This window comes from Melospiza melodia, chromosome 2 (genome assembly GCF_035770615.1).
Source record: "Melospiza melodia melodia isolate bMelMel2 chromosome 2, bMelMel2.pri, whole genome shotgun sequence".
Classification (NCBI taxonomy): domain Eukaryota; kingdom Metazoa; phylum Chordata; class Aves; order Passeriformes; family Passerellidae; genus Melospiza; species Melospiza melodia.
This window is the reverse complement of record NC_086195.1, coordinates 143,033,191-143,055,078: the sequence shown is the minus strand read 5'-3', so window position 1 is coordinate 143,055,078 and position 21,888 is coordinate 143,033,191. Positions and strand designations below refer to the sequence as shown.

The following is a 21,888-nucleotide window of genomic DNA, read 5'->3' as shown; positions in this document are numbered from 1 at the left end:
TGGGAGGCTGCCCTGAGCTGTCCCACAAGCACTGGGCAGCACAGCCACCTGCAGAGTGGCTTTGCAGGAGAAGTTTGGGTGGTTTAGTGGCTGCAGGATGAACGTGGATCAGTAGTGACCAACTGCTGAGAAGGAAGCACCCAGTGGTGAGAGGCACAGGCAGGAACACCATGAGTTAAGACCAACAAAAATAATCATTTCACACTGCTGGGTCACGTTGTGATGATGTTGGCTGCTCTGTCTAGGTTTAGGGACTGTTCTCCAAGAAGGATGTGAGGTGGGGGATATTTCAAAGGGAACTGGGTCTTAAAAACAAGACCTGTGGGGACAGATTGGAGGGAATGGAAGTGTTCCGGCTAAAGAAAGGAAAAATGAAGGAAAAGATGCCAGTATTCTCAAAATGCACAGAGGAAAGAATAAATGCTCTTTCACGTACTCAGGGCACAGAGGAAGCATTAATGGCCTCAGGGGAAGATCCAGGTTAATTGTGAGGAAAGCTTCCTAATGAGCTTTGGACACAGATCTGGACCAGCTTGCCTCGGAAAGCCATGGAAAGTTTGGAGAATAAGCTGGAGTAACATCTGTCAGGGGAATTAAGCCCAGCTGATCTTGCATTAAGGTGTGGGATTGGTCTCTTGAGGACCCTTCCAGTCCTGTCCTCAGTGAGCCCATGGGATTCCCCACAGCACGAGAAGAATTTGCTCTGTATTTCCTCAGCCCTTCTGATCTGAGCCATCGGCAGCAATCAGAGGAGGAGAAACTGATGGTGGAACTGGGGACCTGGTGACATAATAATTATTATTGACAGAAACCTGTTTGTTTGGAAAAAACAAAGCTCTGTGTCGCTCAGCCCAGTAGAAATCCTCCAGGAGAAGCCAATTTCTTTGCTCACAGTTTTCAGACCAAAAATATCCCCACAGGAGATTCTGTGCACTCCCAGTGCTATGTCAGGCTCTATCTGGTGGGGTTTTTACTGCCTTCCCTTTGAATTCTTTCCATCTTCCTGCCCTTCTCCTGTCAGAGACACCAAGCCTTTTCCTTCCTCTCTTCCCTTTGCATCCCTTTTGTATCCACGTTTTCATTTTGGGAGGGGATGCCTGGTGACATCCCATTCCTTTCTTTAATTGGAAGCAGAAAGCTACTTGAGCATGCACATTCAGAAAGATTTAATTCAAATCAAACCAATACTATGAATGACTAAAAAACTCCCCACAACCAGTAAAACATGTAACACATGCAGACAACAAGAATGACTTAGTGTTAGTCATAGTTATGAATGATGCTTTGGGTGGAAAATTGTGCAGAGGAGCTTAAAATAAGTGAGTGAAATGAAAAAGAGGTGAATGAAAAATAAGATATTTGTTCTTATGCTGTCAGGTTCTTGAGTTTGCACAGAGTCCTGAAATAATGCAGACGAACTCTGCTTAGACTGGGAAAGGAAAAAACCCACAAAAATCAGCTACAAAGCAGTTAATGTTCATGGCAGATGCTCTGTTTGTTTAACAAGTACTTTCAGGCTTTTTTTGCCTGGAGAGCAGTTGTCTCTTTTTTTCATGTTAATGGGGATGGTTCTTTTAAAAAACACCACGTTAAGAGGCAAAGAATAAAACATATTTATTCTAAATGGAAAGGCAATTACCTCAGTGATGTTCCCCTGGGCATAAAAATCTCCATGCACTGCTCAGTGGAGCTCCAGTAACCACTTTTGAGAGTGCCTGCATGTAGAATTGAGTCGGTTTTAATTGCTTGTTGAATTACCTGGGTTCTAGCCCTCAGCCCTTCCAGCTGTAAATTGGTTACAAGCTGAAGTGGGAAATGCTGAGAAGTTGTGGGTTTCAAAAATAAGCCTATAAAGTGCTTTCCCCTACGTGTAAGGAACTTCCAATTTGAATTGGTGCTCTCCTGTTGGGAAAAAAAAATTGCTGGGGATGCACCGTTCAGACATCCAAACAGATTTTTCATTCAGGTTTTTCCAGACAGAGGGAGAAGAGCTTTTGGGTAGTTTTGACTTTATTTCCACATATCAGAGACAATAGATTGCCTCAATGCTGTCTGCAGCTAATAGGAAGGAACAGGCTCACACCCACAATAACTACTTGTGTTTGAAAACTTCTGGCACATGAAGGGATGAGATAAAGCAGGATTTTTAATGGGTGGATGTTCTTGAGTTAACTGAGGATCTTGGTTTGGATGCTGAGAATTCCACTCTGCTCCCTGCTGTGACTTCTGGACAAAAATAACATTTTCAGCAGCACCAAAAATGCAATCCTGGAAGCTGGCCTGGGGCAGAAATGGTATCACCACAAAATGTCAGGAAGCTGAAATCCAGCTACTTGGGGCTGAGCTGAACTTCACTGGTTTGTACAGCTCAGTGACTGAAACTCTCACCAGATTCCAGGGCAAGGCACCAGGGGTTCACTCAGCAGCGAGAGCCCTGCCAGGAGGGAAATCTGCTGTGCTGCACCCTGCCCTGCTCTGGAGATGTGGATCTGGCTTCATCCCAAAGCTGCTGGGGTTCTGCTGCCCAGTAGGACATCATCGTCATCATTATTGAAATATCCATTTCAAACAGCCTGGGAAGCTGAGATTCCACCACATTTGTTGTCCACAAGCAACGGGGTTTTTGCAGAGGGTCAGAGTGAGCCCAGGTCTCTGCTGGAGGAGCACAAACCCCACCCAGGGAGCCTGCACAGCAAAGTGCAAGCTGAAGCTGGAGCAGCCACAATCAGGTGCTGAGCTCCAGGCTCCAGAGGGGAAAATCAGAGTCTCAGAGTGCTGCTGGTTCTGCCAAGGCAGCTCCTCCAGCACGTGCAGCACACACAGACCTTCCTGGCCCTGCCACGAGGACTCAGGGAGGGACAGTCCACTCAGCACATGCATTACATCACAATTTTCCTTTTCCCTGGCAAATATTAACTGGCTGGTTTTTTTTATTTTTTTCCCCTGGTGCGATTCAAATACCAGGCTGAGGAGGTCATTGAGAGGAAGGATTTGCTCTGTGCTTGGCTGGCTGGAACCCAGCCTCAAACTTCAGGCAGGACAGTGCTTGAGGAGCCAGCCAAGGCACAGAGCAGGGTGTGCAGATGTCCTGCACAAAGCTGAGGCCTCCTCTGCCCTCTGAAGGACACGGGGTATGGGGTTTTGTGCAGACACAACAGCCCTGCAGCACCCTCAGGTCTTGACTTTTGCTGTTCACGCTGGGGCTGATTCAAACCCCATGTGGGTGCTGCTCTCCATCCACATCCCTGCTCTGCACCCAGCCCTGCACAAGTGTCCCTGTGGATGTGACAGCTGGGACATTGCAGCCACAGGGCTGCTTTTAATGCAGAAAGGGGCACTGAAAAATTCCTCTCTCCTTTCTGGTTATGTCTTCCTTACAGGAAGTTTTTGATATGGCTCTGGTCCAGCTGGCTCTCTGAGGAAAGGAGAGCCTTTCCATGCATAAACCTGCCGTGAACTTTATGATTTTTTTTAAAAAAAACAACATTGACAAAGTTAAACATGTCAATTGTCAGTTGGTTTAATGGGAGCAGCGAGGGGAAAGGGGTTGTTTTAGGCATGTGAGGCTTCTTGTTCTTTAAAAACAGAATGGAAACTTAAAACCAAACAGTGCTGCATACGGGCCCAAATGGTCTCTGCAGGCAAAGGGCCTGCAAATAAGGAGGGTTATGTTAAGGACTCAATAAGTAATGAAATCCCCCTTCAGGCTGGGCTGATCACAAGCAAATGAACAGTGACTCCAACTTCAGAGCACACAGCCCTGGGGAAGGCACAGCCCTGCCTGGCTGCCCTTTAGAGGACTTGAGGCCTCTCTGTGAGACTTAATTTGAGGACAAAGGCAATAAAATAGGAAGCACATCACTTGTGTGTGGATGTGTGTCCTTCTGTCACAGAAATCGTTCTCCCGCAGGGAGGAAAAAGGGCTCATCTTCACTGGCACAGCAAGGCCTCGCTGCCAACTCTCTCACAAAGGGGCTGGAGCAGATAAAAAGCTCCAAAATCTGCCCAGATCATCCCTGCCTTGGAATGTTTTATGACGAATGAGGACTAGAGAGAGCTCTTCATAAAGGAGTGTGTAGTGCCACTGCCTCCAAAAAAACCAAAAAAATTACTCCTGAGGCTGCTTTTGGTGTTGGAAATACTCATTTTGGTCTTGTGCAGCAGGCACAGATGGAGAGGCAACAAAAGGGATCTGGCTGTGACTGCAGTGCACCCATCTGGATTGGCAGTGAGGCCCTTTGAGTGGCAGAAAAAGGGATTTATTGGAATGTGGGCCTCTAAAACAGGAAAGGGCAGCACTCCCAAAAGGGACTATGCCTTCTCTCATGGAGACTAGGAGAACATCAAGGGGAGCCAAAGACCTTGGAGACCTTGGAGACCTTTCCTCCACCACCCCAGCAGAGCCAGAGCATTCCTGAGCTCCCCACAAGGCAGATCTGACCTTCTCCGAGCCTCTCCTCTGAGGCAAACCAGCTAATTCACTCTGCAAGTCCAACCCAAGACAGGGAATTTCGTACCCGGATTACACAACAATTCAATTGAGTTTCTGCTGGAGATTATTCCTGGAGTAAACACAATTATCTAGACATGTAACAGGAATTCAGGATGGGCACAGTGTAGGAATTGGTCGTGTTGAGGGAGATTCCTGGGTGTTTTTTAGCTGCACACATATGACAAAGATGTCTAATCTAGTGCCTGAGGACTTGCATCAATGTCTTCCCAAATTGAGGGCTGACTCTGAGAATTTTCAAGCCATGGAAAGCAGAGACAAATGGACAAAAATACACAATGAGCAGGCTGACAGGAATTTGTGGTAAAGCCAAATTACTATGAGTTCTGTTTTATTTTTGTTCTGCTGCTCTGCAAGTCAGATAAACAAGTTGATAGGCATAGGAAAGCCATTTTTGCTGGTCTGTGTGCAGGTATAGGTATTGCTGTGCACCCACTAATGTACAAAACTTACCCAGAACCTGCTTCTCCTCTGAATCAGCAACCCACAAGGCTCAGGGCTAAGTGCAATTTCTATTGAAGAAAAGGATAATTACAGTTCATTAGCAGATGAGGCACTCAGTTCTCTTTAGAGAACACACTTCAGAGCCTGCCTTTGCTTGCTCTTGAAGCAAGGCAAAATCAGGTTTTAAAGAAAAGGATAATCAAAAAGTGCTGTATAACTCTAAATGCCAGCAAGGAGCAGAAAACCACTTTAAAGCCTAAAGAAATCCTCTTGTTCTTTATATTCTGTGGGTAAAGCCTTGGACTTACAGAAGCCAAAGGCAAGGCTCCCACTCACTTGAGTGGGGCCAGCATTTCAACATGCTTTGTGAATTCTCAGCATGTATGGCTTGATCCCTTCTAAAGAGATTTATAGCAAACAGGAGGAGCTACAACTCCATAAAACGTTGGTGTGTGCACATGGAGTGAATTGGTAGACACAGAAGATTTGGACACTTAAATTCGGGTTTGCAAACGGAGCCCTTTATCAGCCGGAGCAAATGCAGTGTGGTAAATCCAGATAATTCCTGGAGAATTTCTGAGCCTGGGGTCTCTGTGTTACTCCCTTTGCCTGCCAGGAGCCTGGCTCTGCATCCAGCACCAGTTCTGTCCCAGTAAGGGCCTGCTCCATCCCTGGGTATTCCATTCCTGCTGCGTTACCTCCACGGACAGCAAGGGCAGATGGCAAACCTGGGACTTTTCTGTAGGGAGCTCAATTGGTTCTCCATACAGGAAAACACCCCCTGCACATTGAAATGCATGAGAATCACACACCTGGGTACAAGGCAGAGTTTTAAAATATCCTGCCATGAATTTTACATGAAGAGGACTGAAGGGGTCTAAAAAGTCAAACTGTGGCTTTTTAAACAAACAGCCCATATTTAATTTAATGTATCTGGGATTCCTCTGGCAATAAAAGATAGGGATCATGTTGACTGGGCTACACAGATGGACTAAAATTAATCTTGGAAAAGATTTTTAAGCAACCTAAATTCCCTCCTTCCCCACCATGGGCTCAGAGCTGGCTGGGGCAGCAGTGGGGCCATGGGCAGGTTAAAATAAAGGTGTTAATCTGCAGGGCTGCCTATGCATTCAGTCAATGCTCATAAACTGTCAGGCTGCAAAAGCAAAATGTTTTATCTAATTCCAAAGCAGATTTGCAGAACCTTAGCCCTCCATCCTGGCGGAAGGAGGACACGGTGTGTGAAACCAGGCTGCCTGATATCCAAAGGCAGAATAGTCTCAGCCCCAGGGTTTGCCACAACCCTCGTGCTTGGGGCTGCAATTAAACTTTCCAACTTCAAAGGAGAAATGTTTCTGAAAACAAGAATGACCCTCCAAATGATCCTGACATGAGCTAGCATATTTACTTTGAATATTTCTGGGCTTTTCCAAGCAGGGTTCAAAGTGCTGTGAGAAATTTGCCACCTCCAGCACTCAGACCCAGGCAGCGTGGGGTGTCCCAGTGACACTGAGATTTATTTCCTTCTGCGTGTAGCAAATGGGTTTGCTAAGATCCCAGAGCTATTGGAACAGAATTCCTAACACCTTAACAGCCCAGGTCATGCATTATGTACACCATACTGCCTTGCATGTTTTACAGAGGATTAAAATGAGCAGTAGATGTCGGGAGCTGCTGACACGAGCAGGATGTGCTGCAGATGGCTGAAAGGCACCAGCAGGAGCTGGGTTCTGATTGACCAGTGGGGTCTATCTGCCCTTTTCCCTAAGCACAGTGAAGTACTCTGAGAGCTGAGGAAAGCTTTCAGCCTGATCAACACTCAGCCTGGGACTAATCAATCATTAAATGAACAATGAGGGCAGGAGGAGGAGCTTTAAGTGTTTGGAAGCACCGTGGAGGGGAGGATGTGGAGCTGGACATGCCCTCCTGGAGCTCTCCACGAGCTCACCTGGCCTGTCCACATGCACAGAACAGGGTGGGAAAGGTGCTCCTTCCCCAGAACCCACCTCTGCCTCCAGGGATCAGAGGCTTAGGGAGCACAGCACACAATTTAAATCACAAAGCACAGATTGTCTTTGAAGTTTGCTCTAACTACTTGCTTCCCCCATAAATCCTTCCATATTTTTATTCCCAGGGTACTTCAATAGTTTTCACTTGTTGAACTATTTCAGTTCAACCCCAGTTTAGAGCAACAACTTCTCTGTTGCACTCCACTCCCACTTCTTGCCCTGCCCCATGAGCAGAAGCAAACTGTGATGTCGAGTGCCCCGGGTGCTCTTTTGGAGCATTTTTGTTCCTTGTTCACATGAAAATGAAGGGCAAACCTGCTGTCTGAGGGAGCCTGACCTGCCTTGGGCTGTGTGTTCACCTTGGTGCAAGCAGGGTGTGTGACTGGCCAGTTCATCCTCTGAGAAAAGCTGGTTGCAAAAACAGTTGAAACTCTTTGGCCTCTTCAAAGTAATATTTCTCCCTGCCCCTGCCAGGCAGGGGAAGAATTATGTTCCCCTTTTCATGACAATTTTAAGAGAAGCTGGTTCAAAGCAAACAGTAAAATGAGCTTGGGGGCCTTCCTGAGTGTGTCACAGGATGCTGTGTGTACCCAGCTGAAAGAAAGAGCTGCAATCTGTAAGAACCAACAAAAATGAAACCCTGCACCTGACAAATCATTTCAGGTTTCCTCAGGCTCCCCCTGCCCTTCCCTGCCTGGTCACACACTACTCTCACAAATTCTCTGAAGGAAGAACATTTTTGTTTACCCCATTTGCAGCATCCCCAGCACAAATGGGTTCCAGCTAAGGCTGGTGGGTGTTGTCATCGTGGAAATAATTGCAAGGATCAGATTTACAGATTTACAGTGGGGCCTCCATAGTTCTTCTTGAGGTTACACAGCAATGTTTCCCTCAGCTCTGCAGCCTGATGTGCAAACCACACTTATTCTGGGGAGTTTCTGACAGAAACTTGGCTTCTGGCAGGCACTTAAGCCCATGAGTTGTTGCTGTTACACTGGACTGAAATGCTTTCTTGAGCAGGGCTGGACTCAAGCCCACACATGCATGTTTTGCTGGAGGTGTTTTTTAAAGTCCCCATCCCTGGGAGATGTGCTGCCTGTCTCACCCCTCTCCAGACCCAAATTTTGTGGCTTTACCATCTAAATTGTTTCCCCCAGGTGTGAGAGTTCCTCTGTGTGCTCCAGGCCACAGCATCAGTGCCCGTGGGGAGGAAGTGTGACCCCAAGCAGAATGGAGCAAACTTCCTACCCTAGGCCTTGAATTAACACTGCAAACAATTTGCATTATTCATGGAAAACAGGCCTTTCCTCAGGATCCCTTCTGCCAGCAGCACTGGTGAGGCATCAGCTGCACTCCTCATTGGGATTGTTACTAATCTGCATCACAATGAGAAAACTGCTCCCTCTTCCTCATGAACAGAGAGGATCCAAACATCTCCCCTCTGCAGAAAACAGGTGATTCATCTCTCTAGCTGGGAGGAAAGACTGACATATGTTGAACATATTGTACCCTGGCTCGTGAAGTTACAAAGCTTCCTCTGTGGGCAAGGATCACTCAGAGGAAAGCGCCTCCCTTGGCTCTGCCTTCCCTCCAGAGGAGCCCATTCCATCCTCCCCAGGCTGCAAACAAAGCAGCCTGTGTGCCCTTGGGAAGGGCTGCTCCAGGATGGGACATGTGCAGCTGGAACCAGCCACGGGAGAATGGCTGGGGCTGCCCTAAATCTGATTAAAGCCATTCCCTCGCTCGGGCTGGGAACCCAGACGAGCTAAAAATACCTCGGTCCTTTCCTCTGACTCTCATTTTAGCCTGTGCTCTGGGTTTCTTTCTGTTTGGTGACAGAAAATGTTATCTAAGGGGTTGTTGGGGTTTTTTAAAGGTACGTTCTAATCTACAACCATTTGTCTGTTGAAAAGATGCAGGTGCCTGCTCTCTGGTGGGATGCTTTTAGGCTGACGTAAAAATTCCTACCCTGCCTTTTTCCAGCATGTGACACGAGCCTGATGCCATCAGCTCAGCTTCTGCAAAGAGGTCCCAAAAGTGTTAACACCCGAATTTTCTCTTTGAGCAGAAGAAACAAAACAAAAAGAACTCAGCTTTCCCCCAGGCCAATATCTGTTAATGCAATGCTGCCGTCCCCGAGGGCTGCTCTGCTCTCATCTCTCTGGCTAATTTTGAATTCTCTAAGTCACTGAGGCTCTTAAACAGCTCAATCCCACACCCCTGTGAGCTCCTGGGTGCACGGGAGATCATGAATGCAGGGATGCACCTTGACTTGTCCAGTGCTGCACACCAGGTCACAGTTAGAGCTCAGAGACAGCCCCGGGCTCTGCACGAGCTGAAATCAATCACGGGCACCGACAGCTTGACAAAAGGGTCAGGGCAAAGATTTCAAGTCATTTTCCACAGTAGTGGCTGCTCAAGCACTGAAATCTGGCTGAGATCCTGGCTAGTTAATCACTGCCAGGGAGGCTTTAACCTTTAGGTATCAGAAGTGGCCACCCATAACTGGAATAATTTGAATTTATGCTCATATTACAATGGAGAGCTTGTGGCGCCTCCCCCCACCATTTTTATGTGCTACTGCCCTGTTGGAATCATGCTACATAAAAACTGTCAAAATACTTGCAGAGAATGGGCAGGAAAAGGAAAAAATAATTGTATTTTAGAAGTATAAATACCTTAAGAAATCAGGCTATTCCAATAACAGCTGAAACTTTCAGTCAAAATAACTTTATAACATAAATATCTCCTCCTCAAAAGCCAGAACATTTAAAGCAATAAAATCACAGAAAAATGTAGTTCAAGCTAGTCACAACTTCAGGTCAAAATATCCTACATTGCTTCAGTGGGGGGAAAAAAAGGAAAAAAAAAAAAGCATTCAGAGAATTTGAAATGTTTCAGCTTCTATTTTCACGCTGGCATTTTCAGCTCCTCATTTCACAATGACATTTTCATTTCAAATTGACCTTAAAACAGGTTTTCAAAAAACGAGAACAAAATATTTGGATCATCCTCAGGCATTTCCCTCCTTTCTCCTTCCGTTCTTTCCTTCTAAGGATCCAAATCAAACCCCCAAACCACGACTCCTGTTAAAAGGGGAAAGAAATCTTCTGAGAATTGGGGATATTTTCCATGCCAGGCACCTCACATTTTTCTCCTGAGTTACAGGAGCGACTGGTGTAGCCACAGATCCAATAAATGCCAAACTCATCCACCCCGGGATCCTTGCAGCAAATGCCAAGCGTGCCCTCATTAATATTCTGTGGAGGTTTGGGGATCAACAGGAGCATGCATAATAGCATTTAATGACAGCAGGGCTGATTATCAGCATGATTTGGCCTCATCTGGCCTCTGCTGGCACAATGATGTGCATAATAAGGTGTGTTAGTGCCGGGCTCTCTGGCAGGTCCTGAGGGCGAGACGCTGCAGCTGGCAGCGCGGGACGGGAGCAGCTGCGAGGGCAAGATCTGGGCCCTGCACATTAGAGCATCTGACATTTGGTGTCTGAGGGGAGCACAGTTTAGGGCTAATAAATAACTCACCGACGATGACAACCTGTAATGACAGCTTTTATTATGGCCTGCTTCATCCTCAGGGCCAGCTTTGTCCTTCCAGGCCATCTGCCAGCCATTTGTTTTGCAGGGTTTTCCCTCCTGCTCCGTTAAGTGTGGCGCCCTTGGGAAGAAGCCGTGGCCACCGGGGTGTGGGGTGTGTGGCTGGGGCTCATCCCTGCCTCTGGCAGGGCCAGGAGCTCCCAGGGGAAGGGCAGGAGGGGGGTTTGGCCAGGGATCCTCAGTGCTGCCAGGCCCCAGTGCAGATCTGAGTGAGCTTTCCTCCGAGCATCCAATTTCTAGGGATGGGGAAATGCCTCTCTCTTCCCTACATGGCCTGTTTCTGCCAGGGAAATTACAAATCTCTCTCTCCAACATCAGCAGCAAGGATTCTGTCACAGCCAGAAGGGATAAGAAGGCAGGGCAGTGGAAATTCCCTGTGGGGAATGTGGCACCCCTGTGTCCTCATGTCACTCCTGTTTGCTACCTTGTCAGCTCTGATAACTCTGCCTGAAAGACAACAATTTTCCCAGACAATCTGCTAAATGTCTGGGAAACCCAGAGCAAACTCCAGAATTTGTGTCAGCACTGACAGCAAGGTGTGCACAGTCTCCTGTGTGTCCCTTGGAAGTGCCACAGGGCCAATTTCCAGGTGCACAAACTGCCCCAGCCAGGAATGTGCAGCTCTCAGAGCAGGACAGGTGCTACAGGACAGAAACAGCAATAAAATATTATGAAAAGAGGGAAGGGTAACACCCAGAGCATCTCAGGAGATGTTTGTCATTAGCAAAGAGCCTCAGAAACTTAATTTGCCAGGTTAGCATGGGGGAAAAAAGCAGTGGAGAGGAGTTTGGAAAGACAGACAGTTGAGGACAGGTCTGGAAGTTGCTTTCTCCAAAAATCAGCCTAATTCAAAGAGCAAGCTCAAACGCAGGACCCAAAAGAGGAAACACAATGAGGAGAGGCTTTAGGTGCCCCTTAAAACCAGCAGTTTGCAGAAAGGATTGTCCATCTCACTGGCAAGGGCCACACCACAGCTGCCTGCCCTGAGCCCCACCAGGCCCTGAGGAAACCACCATCCTGGGAAACCAGCATCCAGCAGAGAAGATGTACTATAAAAACAAATGCTTGAGACCAAAAAAGGAGTGCTTCTAGCACTGCAGACACGTTAAAAATATTCCTTAGCTTCCCCTGAGGAAGAAATTAAAACTTCCAGATGAATGGTTCAGCCTTCATCTGTGTGGGTTCCGTTTTGTTGTCTCATGAGTAAGATCCCAAGGAAGAAGAGTGGGTGCCCTTTTCAGAGACTTTTTTGCGTGTACCAGCCTATTTTTCCACCTGTTAATTGATTTCCATGCCATCACTCACCCTGTGATGCTCCAGCACCTTCTCTGAGTGTGAAATGCAATCCAAGGAAGCAGCTCTGTCTCCTGATCTTGCATTTAATCACAGTTAATAATTCCTAAATAGCATGGAGCACTAGGGCAAGCATGCCCTCAGCGGCTTTACTGCAGCCTCCAGGACCAGTTCAGGAATTCCCTGGAACTCAGGAAAATCTCCTTTTCCATGAGGAGTAATACTTTTTCCTTCAAGCCCCTCTTTGCAAACAGGGCATGAGGTTTATTTGTGCCCAAAAGTGGTTTAAATTCAATGGAACAAGCAGAGCTGGAGCTGCTGAGAGACCCCCATCAGGCCAGAGACCAAACTTATTCCTGCCTCTTTACAAAGTGCTGATAAATCATGAGAGAAACACAAAAAATAATCCAGGCCACTGAAGGTTTTTCCACTCTACTCATGGCATGATCATTACAGAAGCATAAGTAGAACAAAGCCTCATACCAGATAGTCTTGGCTTTTTCTTTTTTGCACTAGATGAGCCACAGATGTCCTTTACAGAATAAGTTATAAAATACATGTAAACATTTGTCACTGTGTGGGTTTTTTTGAATGTCTCACTCCTGTCTTTCAGTGGGACTTTGATTGGGCTCCTTAGGAAAAGCAATGAGAAAACCTTAATTAAAATTTTGCTGCTCCCTGGACATCTGTTGTAGAGTGTTATATAAAATATTACACGTGGTTATAAATACACATTCATCTTTTATTTTAAACACATTAGTAATTGGGTTTTATGGGGCCACGGGGATTCATTAGGCACAGGATTGCAGCACTGAGGGCACACACAGGGATGGGAACATGGATGGGATTTTATAAATGTATTTTAGAAATTTTAATTTCTTTTTTTAATTTAAAAATAAAAGCTTTTTTGGGAGAGCTTTTTGCCAGCTCCCACGTGAGCAGTGTGTGCTTTGCTTCTGGGGCTCCAGGCACAGTCCCCAGCGCCCTGGCCCTGCAAAGATGACTCCAGTGCCCTGAGAACCAAGGGGATCTGGGGACAGCCGTCACCCAGAGCAGCTCTGGTCTGTTGTGGAGCTCTATAAATGGTGTGGGCTCCAAGGCATTGCAGGGACAGCAGCTCCCCAGGGTGTGTCTGCTGCCCCAGCCAGCCAGAGCCAGCGTGCAGAGCTCTGCAGCCACTGCTGCCACTCCTGGAACAGAGCAAACAGAGCAAACAGGGCTGGGGAGGCTCAGCGTTCCTTCACCCACCTGATGTGGGTGACCCAGTCCCAAAATGGGATTGTGTCATTTCCAGAAGATTCTGAGAGGAGCTGCCATGAGTTCAAAGATGCAGAATGAACACTTGCCTGACAACGTGGTTGCCAACACAGCCCATGAGCATTTCTGGGCTGTCTCAGCCCTTCTGGAGCTTCTCTCTGCACATCGCTGACAGGTGCATTGCTGATTTTTGTGTTCCATTAATTACCAGCTCAGAGGTGCAGCAGGGAGTGCTGCTCCCTCTCCAGGCCCTGCTCCTGAGGAGACAGAGCCAGGACAGGGCCTGTCCCTGCAGCCTGAGCACTCCAGCCCAAAGCTGGAGGTGATGAATGGAGCAGAGCAGTGCAGGCAGGAAAGGAATCTCACTTTTCCTCCCACTGTCACATCAGAGCACTCAGGACAAGGGGAGCAGCCCAGCTGCTGCATGGGTTTGGCACATGGGTTCCTTGTTCCATTTGGGACGTTCCCTGACCTCCCACTCCTCTGCATTTTCATTCTTCCTCCCTCCTGCACCATCCCCAGAGGTTTCTGTCACTGTGGCCTCTCCCAGCCCGTGCAGATGAGCTCCCCAGCTCCACATGGGAGGGGATGAGGAACATTCTGTGTGAAACAAGCAGCTCCAGAGAGCTCATTTCCCACCCCAGTGCACAGACACAGCCAGGGGCCTGCCTCAGGCCCCCAGCACCTCCCTGGGGCTGCTGCCCCTGTGGGCTTGTCTCCTTATGGAAAAAGGAAATCCAGGCTGCTTTGGAAAGCCTCCCAGCCATGCCAGAGGGATTTCCAATCATTCCTTATAGTGAAATCACAGAATCCAGCATGGCTTGGCAGTTGCTGTCACTGTGTCACCTGGACCCTCTTTGGTGGCACCAGGCTCGTGTTTGGACATGGGTGGTCACCCTCCTGAGAATGAGGGTACCAGAGGTGGGGTGGGACTCCCCACTGGCCTAAAGCACCAGGAACTGTCACAGGCTGAGCCCTGGCAGCAGGAGGGTGCAGAGGATTCTCCCCCTGGGGAAGAACATGCCTTGTTTCATGCACAAGTGGCCTTGGCCAGCCTGACCTACATTGGGGATGGCTCTGGTGCAGCAGACTGGAAACTGGGTGGGAGATCCAGATTAAAGGGAAAAAAAAAAAAAAAAAAAAAAAAGTGGGGCAGGCTTTTGTTGGATTACAGAAACGATTAGCATGAAACACGATTCTGTGTCTTATTTAATTGCATTAATTGAATGTTCCCCCCTCATGTTTTGTATTCAAGATGCTGGTGGATATTGTATGGCAAACAGGCACACAGAGCTGATTGTTCAGCCTGGCAGGGAGAGGAAGGTTGAGGTTTGTTTTTACTCTGAAAACACAAGAATAGACGTGGAGCCCATACATTGGACACTCCCACTACAACCAGAAGCAGCTAAAGAGTGAAAAATGCCAATATTTGCAATTTCATTGTCAAAAGGTTCCAAAATAACCACATTGAAATGCAAGATTAAGGCAAATTGCTGCTTCTTTGGACACAGCCAGCTCCCCTCAGTGCTGCTGTGGTTTGTGGCTTTTAGAGCCTCGGGCTCTAAAGGAAGGAGGAGGGATGGACACAGACATCAAGGAGCATCTTGGAAAGGAAAAACATCGGGAGAGCTTCAAGCGCTGGGCAGGCTGAGGGCTGTGATCTCTGCAAACACCCAGCTGCTCTCGGGGAAGTTGTCTCTTTGAACCCAGGGATGTTTTCTGCTCCTTCCTCCCAGAGCAAAGCACTGCTGAGCAGAGGTGGGGCCAGCTGCTCCCACACAAAGCTTCCCAAAGGATGCTGACATCCTGAGGGGACAAACAAAACCCGTGGGATGTTTCCTCCTCACCATTCAGAAGGGTTTGGGTCTCGGGGAGCCTCTTGTCTCTCCCTTTGTGTGCAGCTGAAGAGGGGCTGGGGCTCCCGTGCTGAGGAAGGCAATAATTGCTTTTCCAGCTGCATTTTCAGCATCCCTGCTCCTCCCTGCCGACCAGGAGACTTGATGGAGCCTTCAGGGCTCCTTTGTTCGCCCACAGAGTCACTCAGAGAAGGGCCAGGACACGGACACAGGCTCAGGAAGGATTCCAGGTGTTGGTATCATCCCCTCTGAGGATGCTCCAAGACTCGGCTGCAATTTCTGCACAAAGCACTGCAACCCTTGGGGACAAGACGGGGGTTTTGGGGGGAAAACAGAGTGTTTGATTTGAGGAAGAGCTTTAAGTTTGAATGACTGATGATGAGGAGGGAGAGGTGTGGAGGGGCAGAAGGGGAGCACGGTTCTCACCAAGGCTTCCTCTGCTGCTGGACCTGGCAGGCAGGACACACACACACAGAGGTTTTCCCCCATTTTCACTCCACAAAAGAAGTTCTGCTGCTGGCGAGCTGTTGGGGATTGTCTCCAAAGAGAAATGGGATCTTTTCCTCACGGCGAACCACAGGAGAATGTTACCACATCCTGCTCCTTGTGGCTTATAAACAGCAGGAGGGAAGGAATGACTGGGTAACTGTTTGACCTCAGCTTGGGAGGAAGAAAGCTCCCCAGAAACCTCAGGAACTCACCCCACTAAGCAGACAGGAAAATGGCACAGATCTGACACCCTAATTATATGCTAATGACATCCGACCCGGAAGAAAAGCTTCAGAGGTCTGAAGGAAAAATACAAAATACCTGACAGAGCAGGGTTGTGTGTGCTCACAGACACTTTCTGACAGCTACTGCCTCTGTCTTTTTTTTTAAATTCTTGAATTCCATTTTAGCTGGATCTCACTCCAATTGCAGCAGTCCAGGTGAGGGTTCTGACCTGTCCAGTCTCATACTCACCTTGGTTCAGCCTGGGTTTCAAGGGAACTGGAGGTCACTGTGGTTTGCTGCTCTGTGCAGCAGGGGCTGCTGGTTTTGCAAAGCTGAGATGAACTTCATAAGGAACCGGGAGCGGGTTTGGGCCAGCAATGGGACCGAACGCGGGCTTGGGCCAGCAATGGGACCGAACGCGGGTTTGAGCCAGCAACGGGACCGAACGCTGGTTTGGGCCAGCTCCGGGACCGAACGCGGGTTTGGGCCAGCAATGGGACCGAACGCGGGCTTGGGCCAGCAATGGGACCGAACGCGGGTTTGGGCCAGCAATGGGACCGAACGCGGGTTTGGGCCAGCAATGGGACCGAACGCGGGTTTGGGCCAGCCCCGGGACCGAACGCGGGTTTGAGCCAGCAATGGGACCGAACGCGGGGCACGGCCGGGGCCGGAGCCGGGACGGCCCGGGCCCAGCGCAGAACACCGCAGGCGGTGCTGCCCTCATGTGGACAAGCCCGGTACTGCAGCCCCGGGGGGCCGGGACCGCCGAGGCTCCACGGGGCGATCCCTCGGGATCCCACATGGAATTGTGCTGCTCACGGTGTAGAGGCGGCTGCCCTTCGGATACGTTTTAAAGTAGCATCCTACAGCATTTTGGAGGCTGTTTCCAGAATTCCATTTGCAGCTGGATCTCGCTCCAAGCGCAGCAGTTCGGGTGAGGGTTCTGACCTCTCAACTTGTGCTCACCTTGGTACAGTCTGGGGCTGGCTCAGGTTTCCCAGGAAAGTGGAGATCACCGAGGACTGGAGCTCTGTGCAGCAGGGGCTGGTTTTGCAAAGCTGAGATGAACTTTGTAAGGAACCGGGAGTGGGTTTGGGCCAGCAATGGGACCGAACGCGGGTCACGGCCGGGACCGGAGCCGGGACAGCGCTGAGCGGTGCTGCCCCCCTGTGGACAGGCCCGGTACTGCAGCCCCGGGGGGACCGGGACGCTCCAGACTTTACCCTGTGATCCCTCGGGATCACACACGGAATTGTGCTGCTCAGGGCTGAGGAACTGCTGCCCTTCGGACACATTTTAAAGTAGTATCCTGTAACATTTTGGAGGCTGTTTCCAGAATTCCATTTGTAGCTGGATCTCACTCCAAGTGCAGCAGTGCAGGTGAGGGTTCTAACCTGTCCATCGCAATGCCTGGCTGAGCTTTTGCTGGCTCGGGTTTTCCAGGGAACTGGATATCACTGCGGACTGGTGCTCTGTGCAGCAGGGACTGGTTTTCGCAAAGCTGAGATGAACTTTGTAAGGAACCGGGAGTGGGTTTGGGCCAGCACGGGGACCGAAGGCGGTCACAGCCGGGACCGGCTCTCCGCAGGCGGTGCTGCCGTCCTGTGGACATGCCCGGTACTGCAGTCCTGGCGGGGCCGGGACCGCCGAGGCTCTGCCGTGCGATCCCTCGGGATCCCACATGGAATTGTGCTGTTCAGGGGACAGCAGCGTTTTGAACACATTTTAAAGTAGCATCATACAGCATTTTGGAGGCTGTTTCCAGAATTCCAGTTGCAGCTGGATCTCACTCCAAGTGCAGCAGTGCAGGTGAGGGTTCTGACCTCTCAACTTGTGCTCAACAGGCTGTGGCTGGCACAGGTTTTCCAGGGAAGTGCATATCACTGGGGACTGGTGCTCTGTGCAGCAGGGGCTGGTGTTTGCCAAGTCGAGATGAACTTTGTAAGGAACCGGGAGCGGGTTTGGGCCAGCAATGGGACCGAACGCGGTCACGGCCGGGACCGGAGCCGGGACGGCAGCGGGCACAGCGCTGAACACGGCAGGCGGTGCTGCCCTCCTGTGGACACGCGCGGTACTGCAGCTCCGGGGGCCGGGACCCTCGGGCCGATCCCGCCACGGACAGCGTGCTGTGGGGCCAGGCACGGGGACTCGGGGCTCCTCATTCCTCTCTATGGGGTTAACTCCCTGGAAATGCCGTTTCTAGCAGCCTGGCATGCTCCCTTCTGTACTGCTTCTCCCGGCACAGCCTCCCATTATCCCTTACTGGCACTTGCAGTAAACCACCCCTGCGGGGTCTGATCGCAGCAGGGTCAGGGTTTCCTCCCCGTTTTAGGGCATTCTCTCAGCCCTGGAGGGCCATTGGAAAACATACAGGTTATCTGACCTCTCCCTGTGCTGTCAGGGCTCAGCTTCAGCAGGGACAGATTCTGGGATTGGGAAAATAAAGCACTGAGGCTGGCGGGCAGGGTCTGGGCCGTGGGTGCCTCCCTGCATCCCCCCAAATCCTCCCTTGGCTCCTCAGGGCTGCTGCAGCTGCAGGGTGGGAGCTGGAGAGCAGAGACCACAAATTCAGCTGGACCCAATCCAGACCTCAGGGCTGTTATTTTAGGGTGCTCCTGTGTCTTAGGGTTCCCAGCATTTGGAAGAACTTCTGCGCAGTCCCAGTGCTGGCTCCAAAGCCATTTATTGGGGGGATAAGGGAGGGGCAGAGGGGGAGGTCCCTAGGGTTGGAGGACGCTTCTCAGCAGTTTCTTCACCTCGGGGCTGAGCCTCTTGGGGAACAGGATGTCGAAGTAGATGTAGAGGTCGCCCTTGCGCTGCGGGTCCTGCGCCAGCGGCATCCCCTCCCCCGGCACCTTCTTGTAGTACTTGGGGCTGCCGGGCAAAGGGGGGGGCTGAGGGGAGCTGCGGGGTGATCCCGACACACAGCCACGATCCCCAGAGCCCCGGGTGGGTTTCACAGGGTATTTGCTCCTCCAGCTCCACCAGGGCCTCTTCTCTTCAGCACCTACCCTCATCCAGCCCTCTCCTTGCCTCTGCTCCCAGCAGTGTGACCCCAGACCCACCCACTCTCCCCCTCCTGCAGCCCCAAACCTGCTGGAAAAGGCTTTGGAGCCCCCTGAGCTCCTCCCAGGTGCCCCCTCACCCCCATTTTCCCTGGCACTTACTCCACGATGTCGTTGATGGGGATGTTGAGCAGCCTCCCATCCAGTGTCCACACGTCCAGGGTGCAGCCAGTCAGTGCCTGCCGGGCGTGCAGGGCCACCAGGAGCTGCTGCTGCAGCCCCAGGGCCCAGAGGGGACCCTCTGTCCCCCTTACCTTGGCCAGGGAGATGCTGGCCACGTACAGGAGGTTGTTCTCGATCCGTTTGAACCTTGGGTGAAGCTTCTCTTGCACAACAAAGGTGATGTCAGCTGGAATGATGTTTGGGCCCTGATTGAGGGGGAAAAGGTCACACAATCATGGAATGCCAGGATGGGACATTAAAATTCACTCAGTTCCACCCCCTGCCATGGGCAGGGACACCTTCCACTAGCCCAGGCTGCCCCAAGCCACATCCAACCTGTCCTTGGAAACCTCAAAATTACTTCACACAGGGAAAACTGACACAAACTCCTGCTCCTCTTTGGTTGCTCTTTTCAGCTGGCTAGAGAGAAGGGAAAGGAATTTTCTTCCCTTAAGACAAAAAGGAATCTGTAATCGAAGACGACCGTCCAGAACTGTGTTTCTGCCAGGAAGAAAACCAGCCCTTTCAATTATCTGTTCTTTAACATGTTCTGAGGAAAATCCAGGCTCCTCAGAGTGCTTCTGTTGGCCATGCTGCCCTCAGCAGTGGGAAACCAGAAGTTCTTCATGGAAGAGCCTTTCCCATGGAGTGGGCATAGCTGCTCAGGATGGGCATGGAGTCTCCTCTCTGGAGAGGTCCCAAACCCCCCTGGATGGGTTCATGCCTGGGCAGGGGTGTTGGATGAGCTGATCTGCAGGGGTGCCTGGTTATTGTGTGGTTCTGTGCTCACCTGGTCTCCTTCCTTCTCAAAGGTGACCCTGGTGCCACGCTGCCAGCCCGGCTGCACGTCGATGGTCAGGATCTTGTCCCTGATGGTGCTGGTCTGGCCATCCTCGTTCATCACCTGGGCACAGGGCACAGGGAGGGTCAGCAGCAAAGGGCAAGCCTGGCTTGAACGGCAGAGCCTGGCAGATCATGAACCAGATCCATGGAATCATCACATCCATGGAACCATGGGGTCAGAAAAGCCCTCCAAGACCACGGAGTCCAATGTTCCCCCAGCACTAACCCATATCCCCAAGTGCCACAAGCACACAGCTTTATGAGGAATGGGGACTCCACTCCAGCCTATTCCAATGCCTGACCATCCTGTCAATACAGGAATTGTCCCCAATGTCCAACCTAACCCTCCCCTGGCACAGCTTGGGGCTGTTCCCTCACGTCCTAGAGCAGGAGAGGCCCAGGGCTGGGCCCAGGAGGCTGGGCCAGCAAGGAGGGGGACAGCAATCACCAAGGGCACAAAAAGGAGACACAAAGCAGTGTGAAAATGGAGCTGTGGGAGCCCAGCACACCCTGAGCTCTTGCCCCCGTGCTGAATCCCCTTTGCCAAGCCGGGGGGTGACGGCTGGTTCGGCTCCTCCCGGCTTCGGTGCCACCCCCTCGCCGCCACAAGCTCCGGGGCAGGGCCACCCCGAGCCCAGCGCCCCCAGGGAGGGCAGAGCCCGCCCAAGCGCCGGCCGTACCCTGCGGGAGATCTTGATCTTCTTGGTGCAGCCGTGGAACAGGTCCTCGAGGGACACGTAGAGGTCCCGCACGATGGGGGGGTCCCTGCGCAGGGCCCCCCGGCCCCGGGGCCCCCCGAAGGGCAGCAGCACCTCCGAGCCATCCTCGGCAAAGAACTCTGGGGGAGGGAGCGGGGGCACCGCCCTCAGCGGGCTGCGGGCCCTTCACCTCGCACCCAGAGGGTTTTCTGTCCGGGAGCGTTCATGGCAGCCAGGATCCCCCCTCCGAGCACCACGGGGGTCTGAGGGCAGCAGGGCAGGGCAGCAGCCCTGCAGAGCTGCCGTGGAAGGGTGGCAGAGCCCCAGCGTGTCCCAGCCTACCTGCAAAGGGGTTGTCCCCTCCAAAGAACTCCCTGAAGACTCTCTCCGGGTTGTTGTGGAACACGTAGCCCACGCTCCAGGGGTTGTCACTGGCGTACTCCAAGGGGATGCCGCCTTTGAGCCCTTCTTCCCCAAATTTGTCGTAGATGCCTTTCTTCATAGCTTAGGGGACAAGGAGGTGTTGGGGGAGAGCCCCAGCCTGGGATTCAGGCTTTGTTGGGGTGCAGAACAGAGAGAAGAGGGGTCCCAGCAGGTGTGGGCCGGTTCCCAGCTGGGCTGGGGGTCACAAAGGAGCTGGTCCTGCAGGGAGCAGGACGCTCCAGGAGGGGGGACAGTCCCACTTACGGTCGCTGAGCACATCGTAGGCCTCTGCCAGCTGGTGGAACCTCTTGGGGCCCCAGGGCTCCTTGCATTTCAGCGGGTGGTACTTGAGAGCCAACGTGCGATAGCTGAGGGGCACAGGAGGGCTTGGGTTTGGGGGATTGTACAGCATCTCATTCCCAGCCCCTGCCATGGGCAGGGACACCTTCCACTAGCCCAGGCTGGAGAGGGCTTGGAGCAACCTCCAGGGATCCAGGGGCAGCCACAGCTGCTATGGGGAACCTGTACCAGGGCCTCACCACCCCCAGTATCCCATCCATCCCTGCCCTCTGGCAGTGGGAGCCATTCCCTGTCCCCAGTCCCTCTCCTGGAGCACCTGCAAGGGCTCTGAGCTCTCCCTGGACCCTTCTCCTCTCCAGGTGAGCTCTCCCAGAGCAGAACAGAGGAGCTCCAGCCCTCGGAGCACCCCACGGCCCCTCCATTCCCCCATCGGCCCGGGCTGCCTGCACGGCCCCAGACCCTTCCCCACTGTCCAAGGCCCAGCACGGCCACTCCCGGCTGCCTCCCGGCCCCGGGGGTCGCTCTGGCGCCGAGGGTCCCCTCACGCCTTCTTGATGTCGTCGGCGGTGGCGCCGCGGTCCAGCTCCAGCACAGCGTAGTAGTCCAGCCCCATGGCGTCCTGTTGCTATAGCGACGAGACTTCCGGTCCGCGCCGCGCGGGGCACCACGGGAAATGTAGTGCTCCCGCTCACTTCCGCAC

General features: G+C 51.6%; 1 protein-coding gene and 1 long non-coding RNA gene across 2 annotated transcripts; both read right to left on the bottom strand.

The window, feature by feature from the left end:
- Positions 1-14,549: 14,549 nt before the first annotated feature.
- Positions 14,550-16,346, bottom strand: LOC134415272 (uncharacterized). The gene is made up of 2 exons (XR_010027010.1): positions 15,410-16,346; positions 14,550-15,282 (listed from the first exon to the last, which is right to left on the bottom strand). It is a non-coding gene; the product is annotated as an uncharacterized LOC134415272 (long non-coding RNA).
- A 2,015-nt stretch (positions 16,347-18,361) lies between these two features.
- Positions 18,362-21,864, bottom strand: DNAJB13 (DnaJ heat shock protein family (Hsp40) member B13). Its single transcript, XM_063150544.1, has 8 exons — positions 21,734-21,864; positions 21,153-21,256; positions 20,808-20,969; positions 20,448-20,605; positions 19,715-19,828; positions 19,017-19,130; positions 18,865-18,941; positions 18,362-18,571 (listed from the first exon to the last, which is right to left on the bottom strand). Exons 1-8 carry the CDS (start codon positions 21,799-21,801, stop codon positions 18,418-18,420), a joined length of 951 nt encoding a protein of 316 aa, XP_063006614.1. The 5' UTR covers positions 21,802-21,864; the 3' UTR covers positions 18,362-18,417.
- Positions 21,865-21,888: the final 24 nt, after the last annotated feature.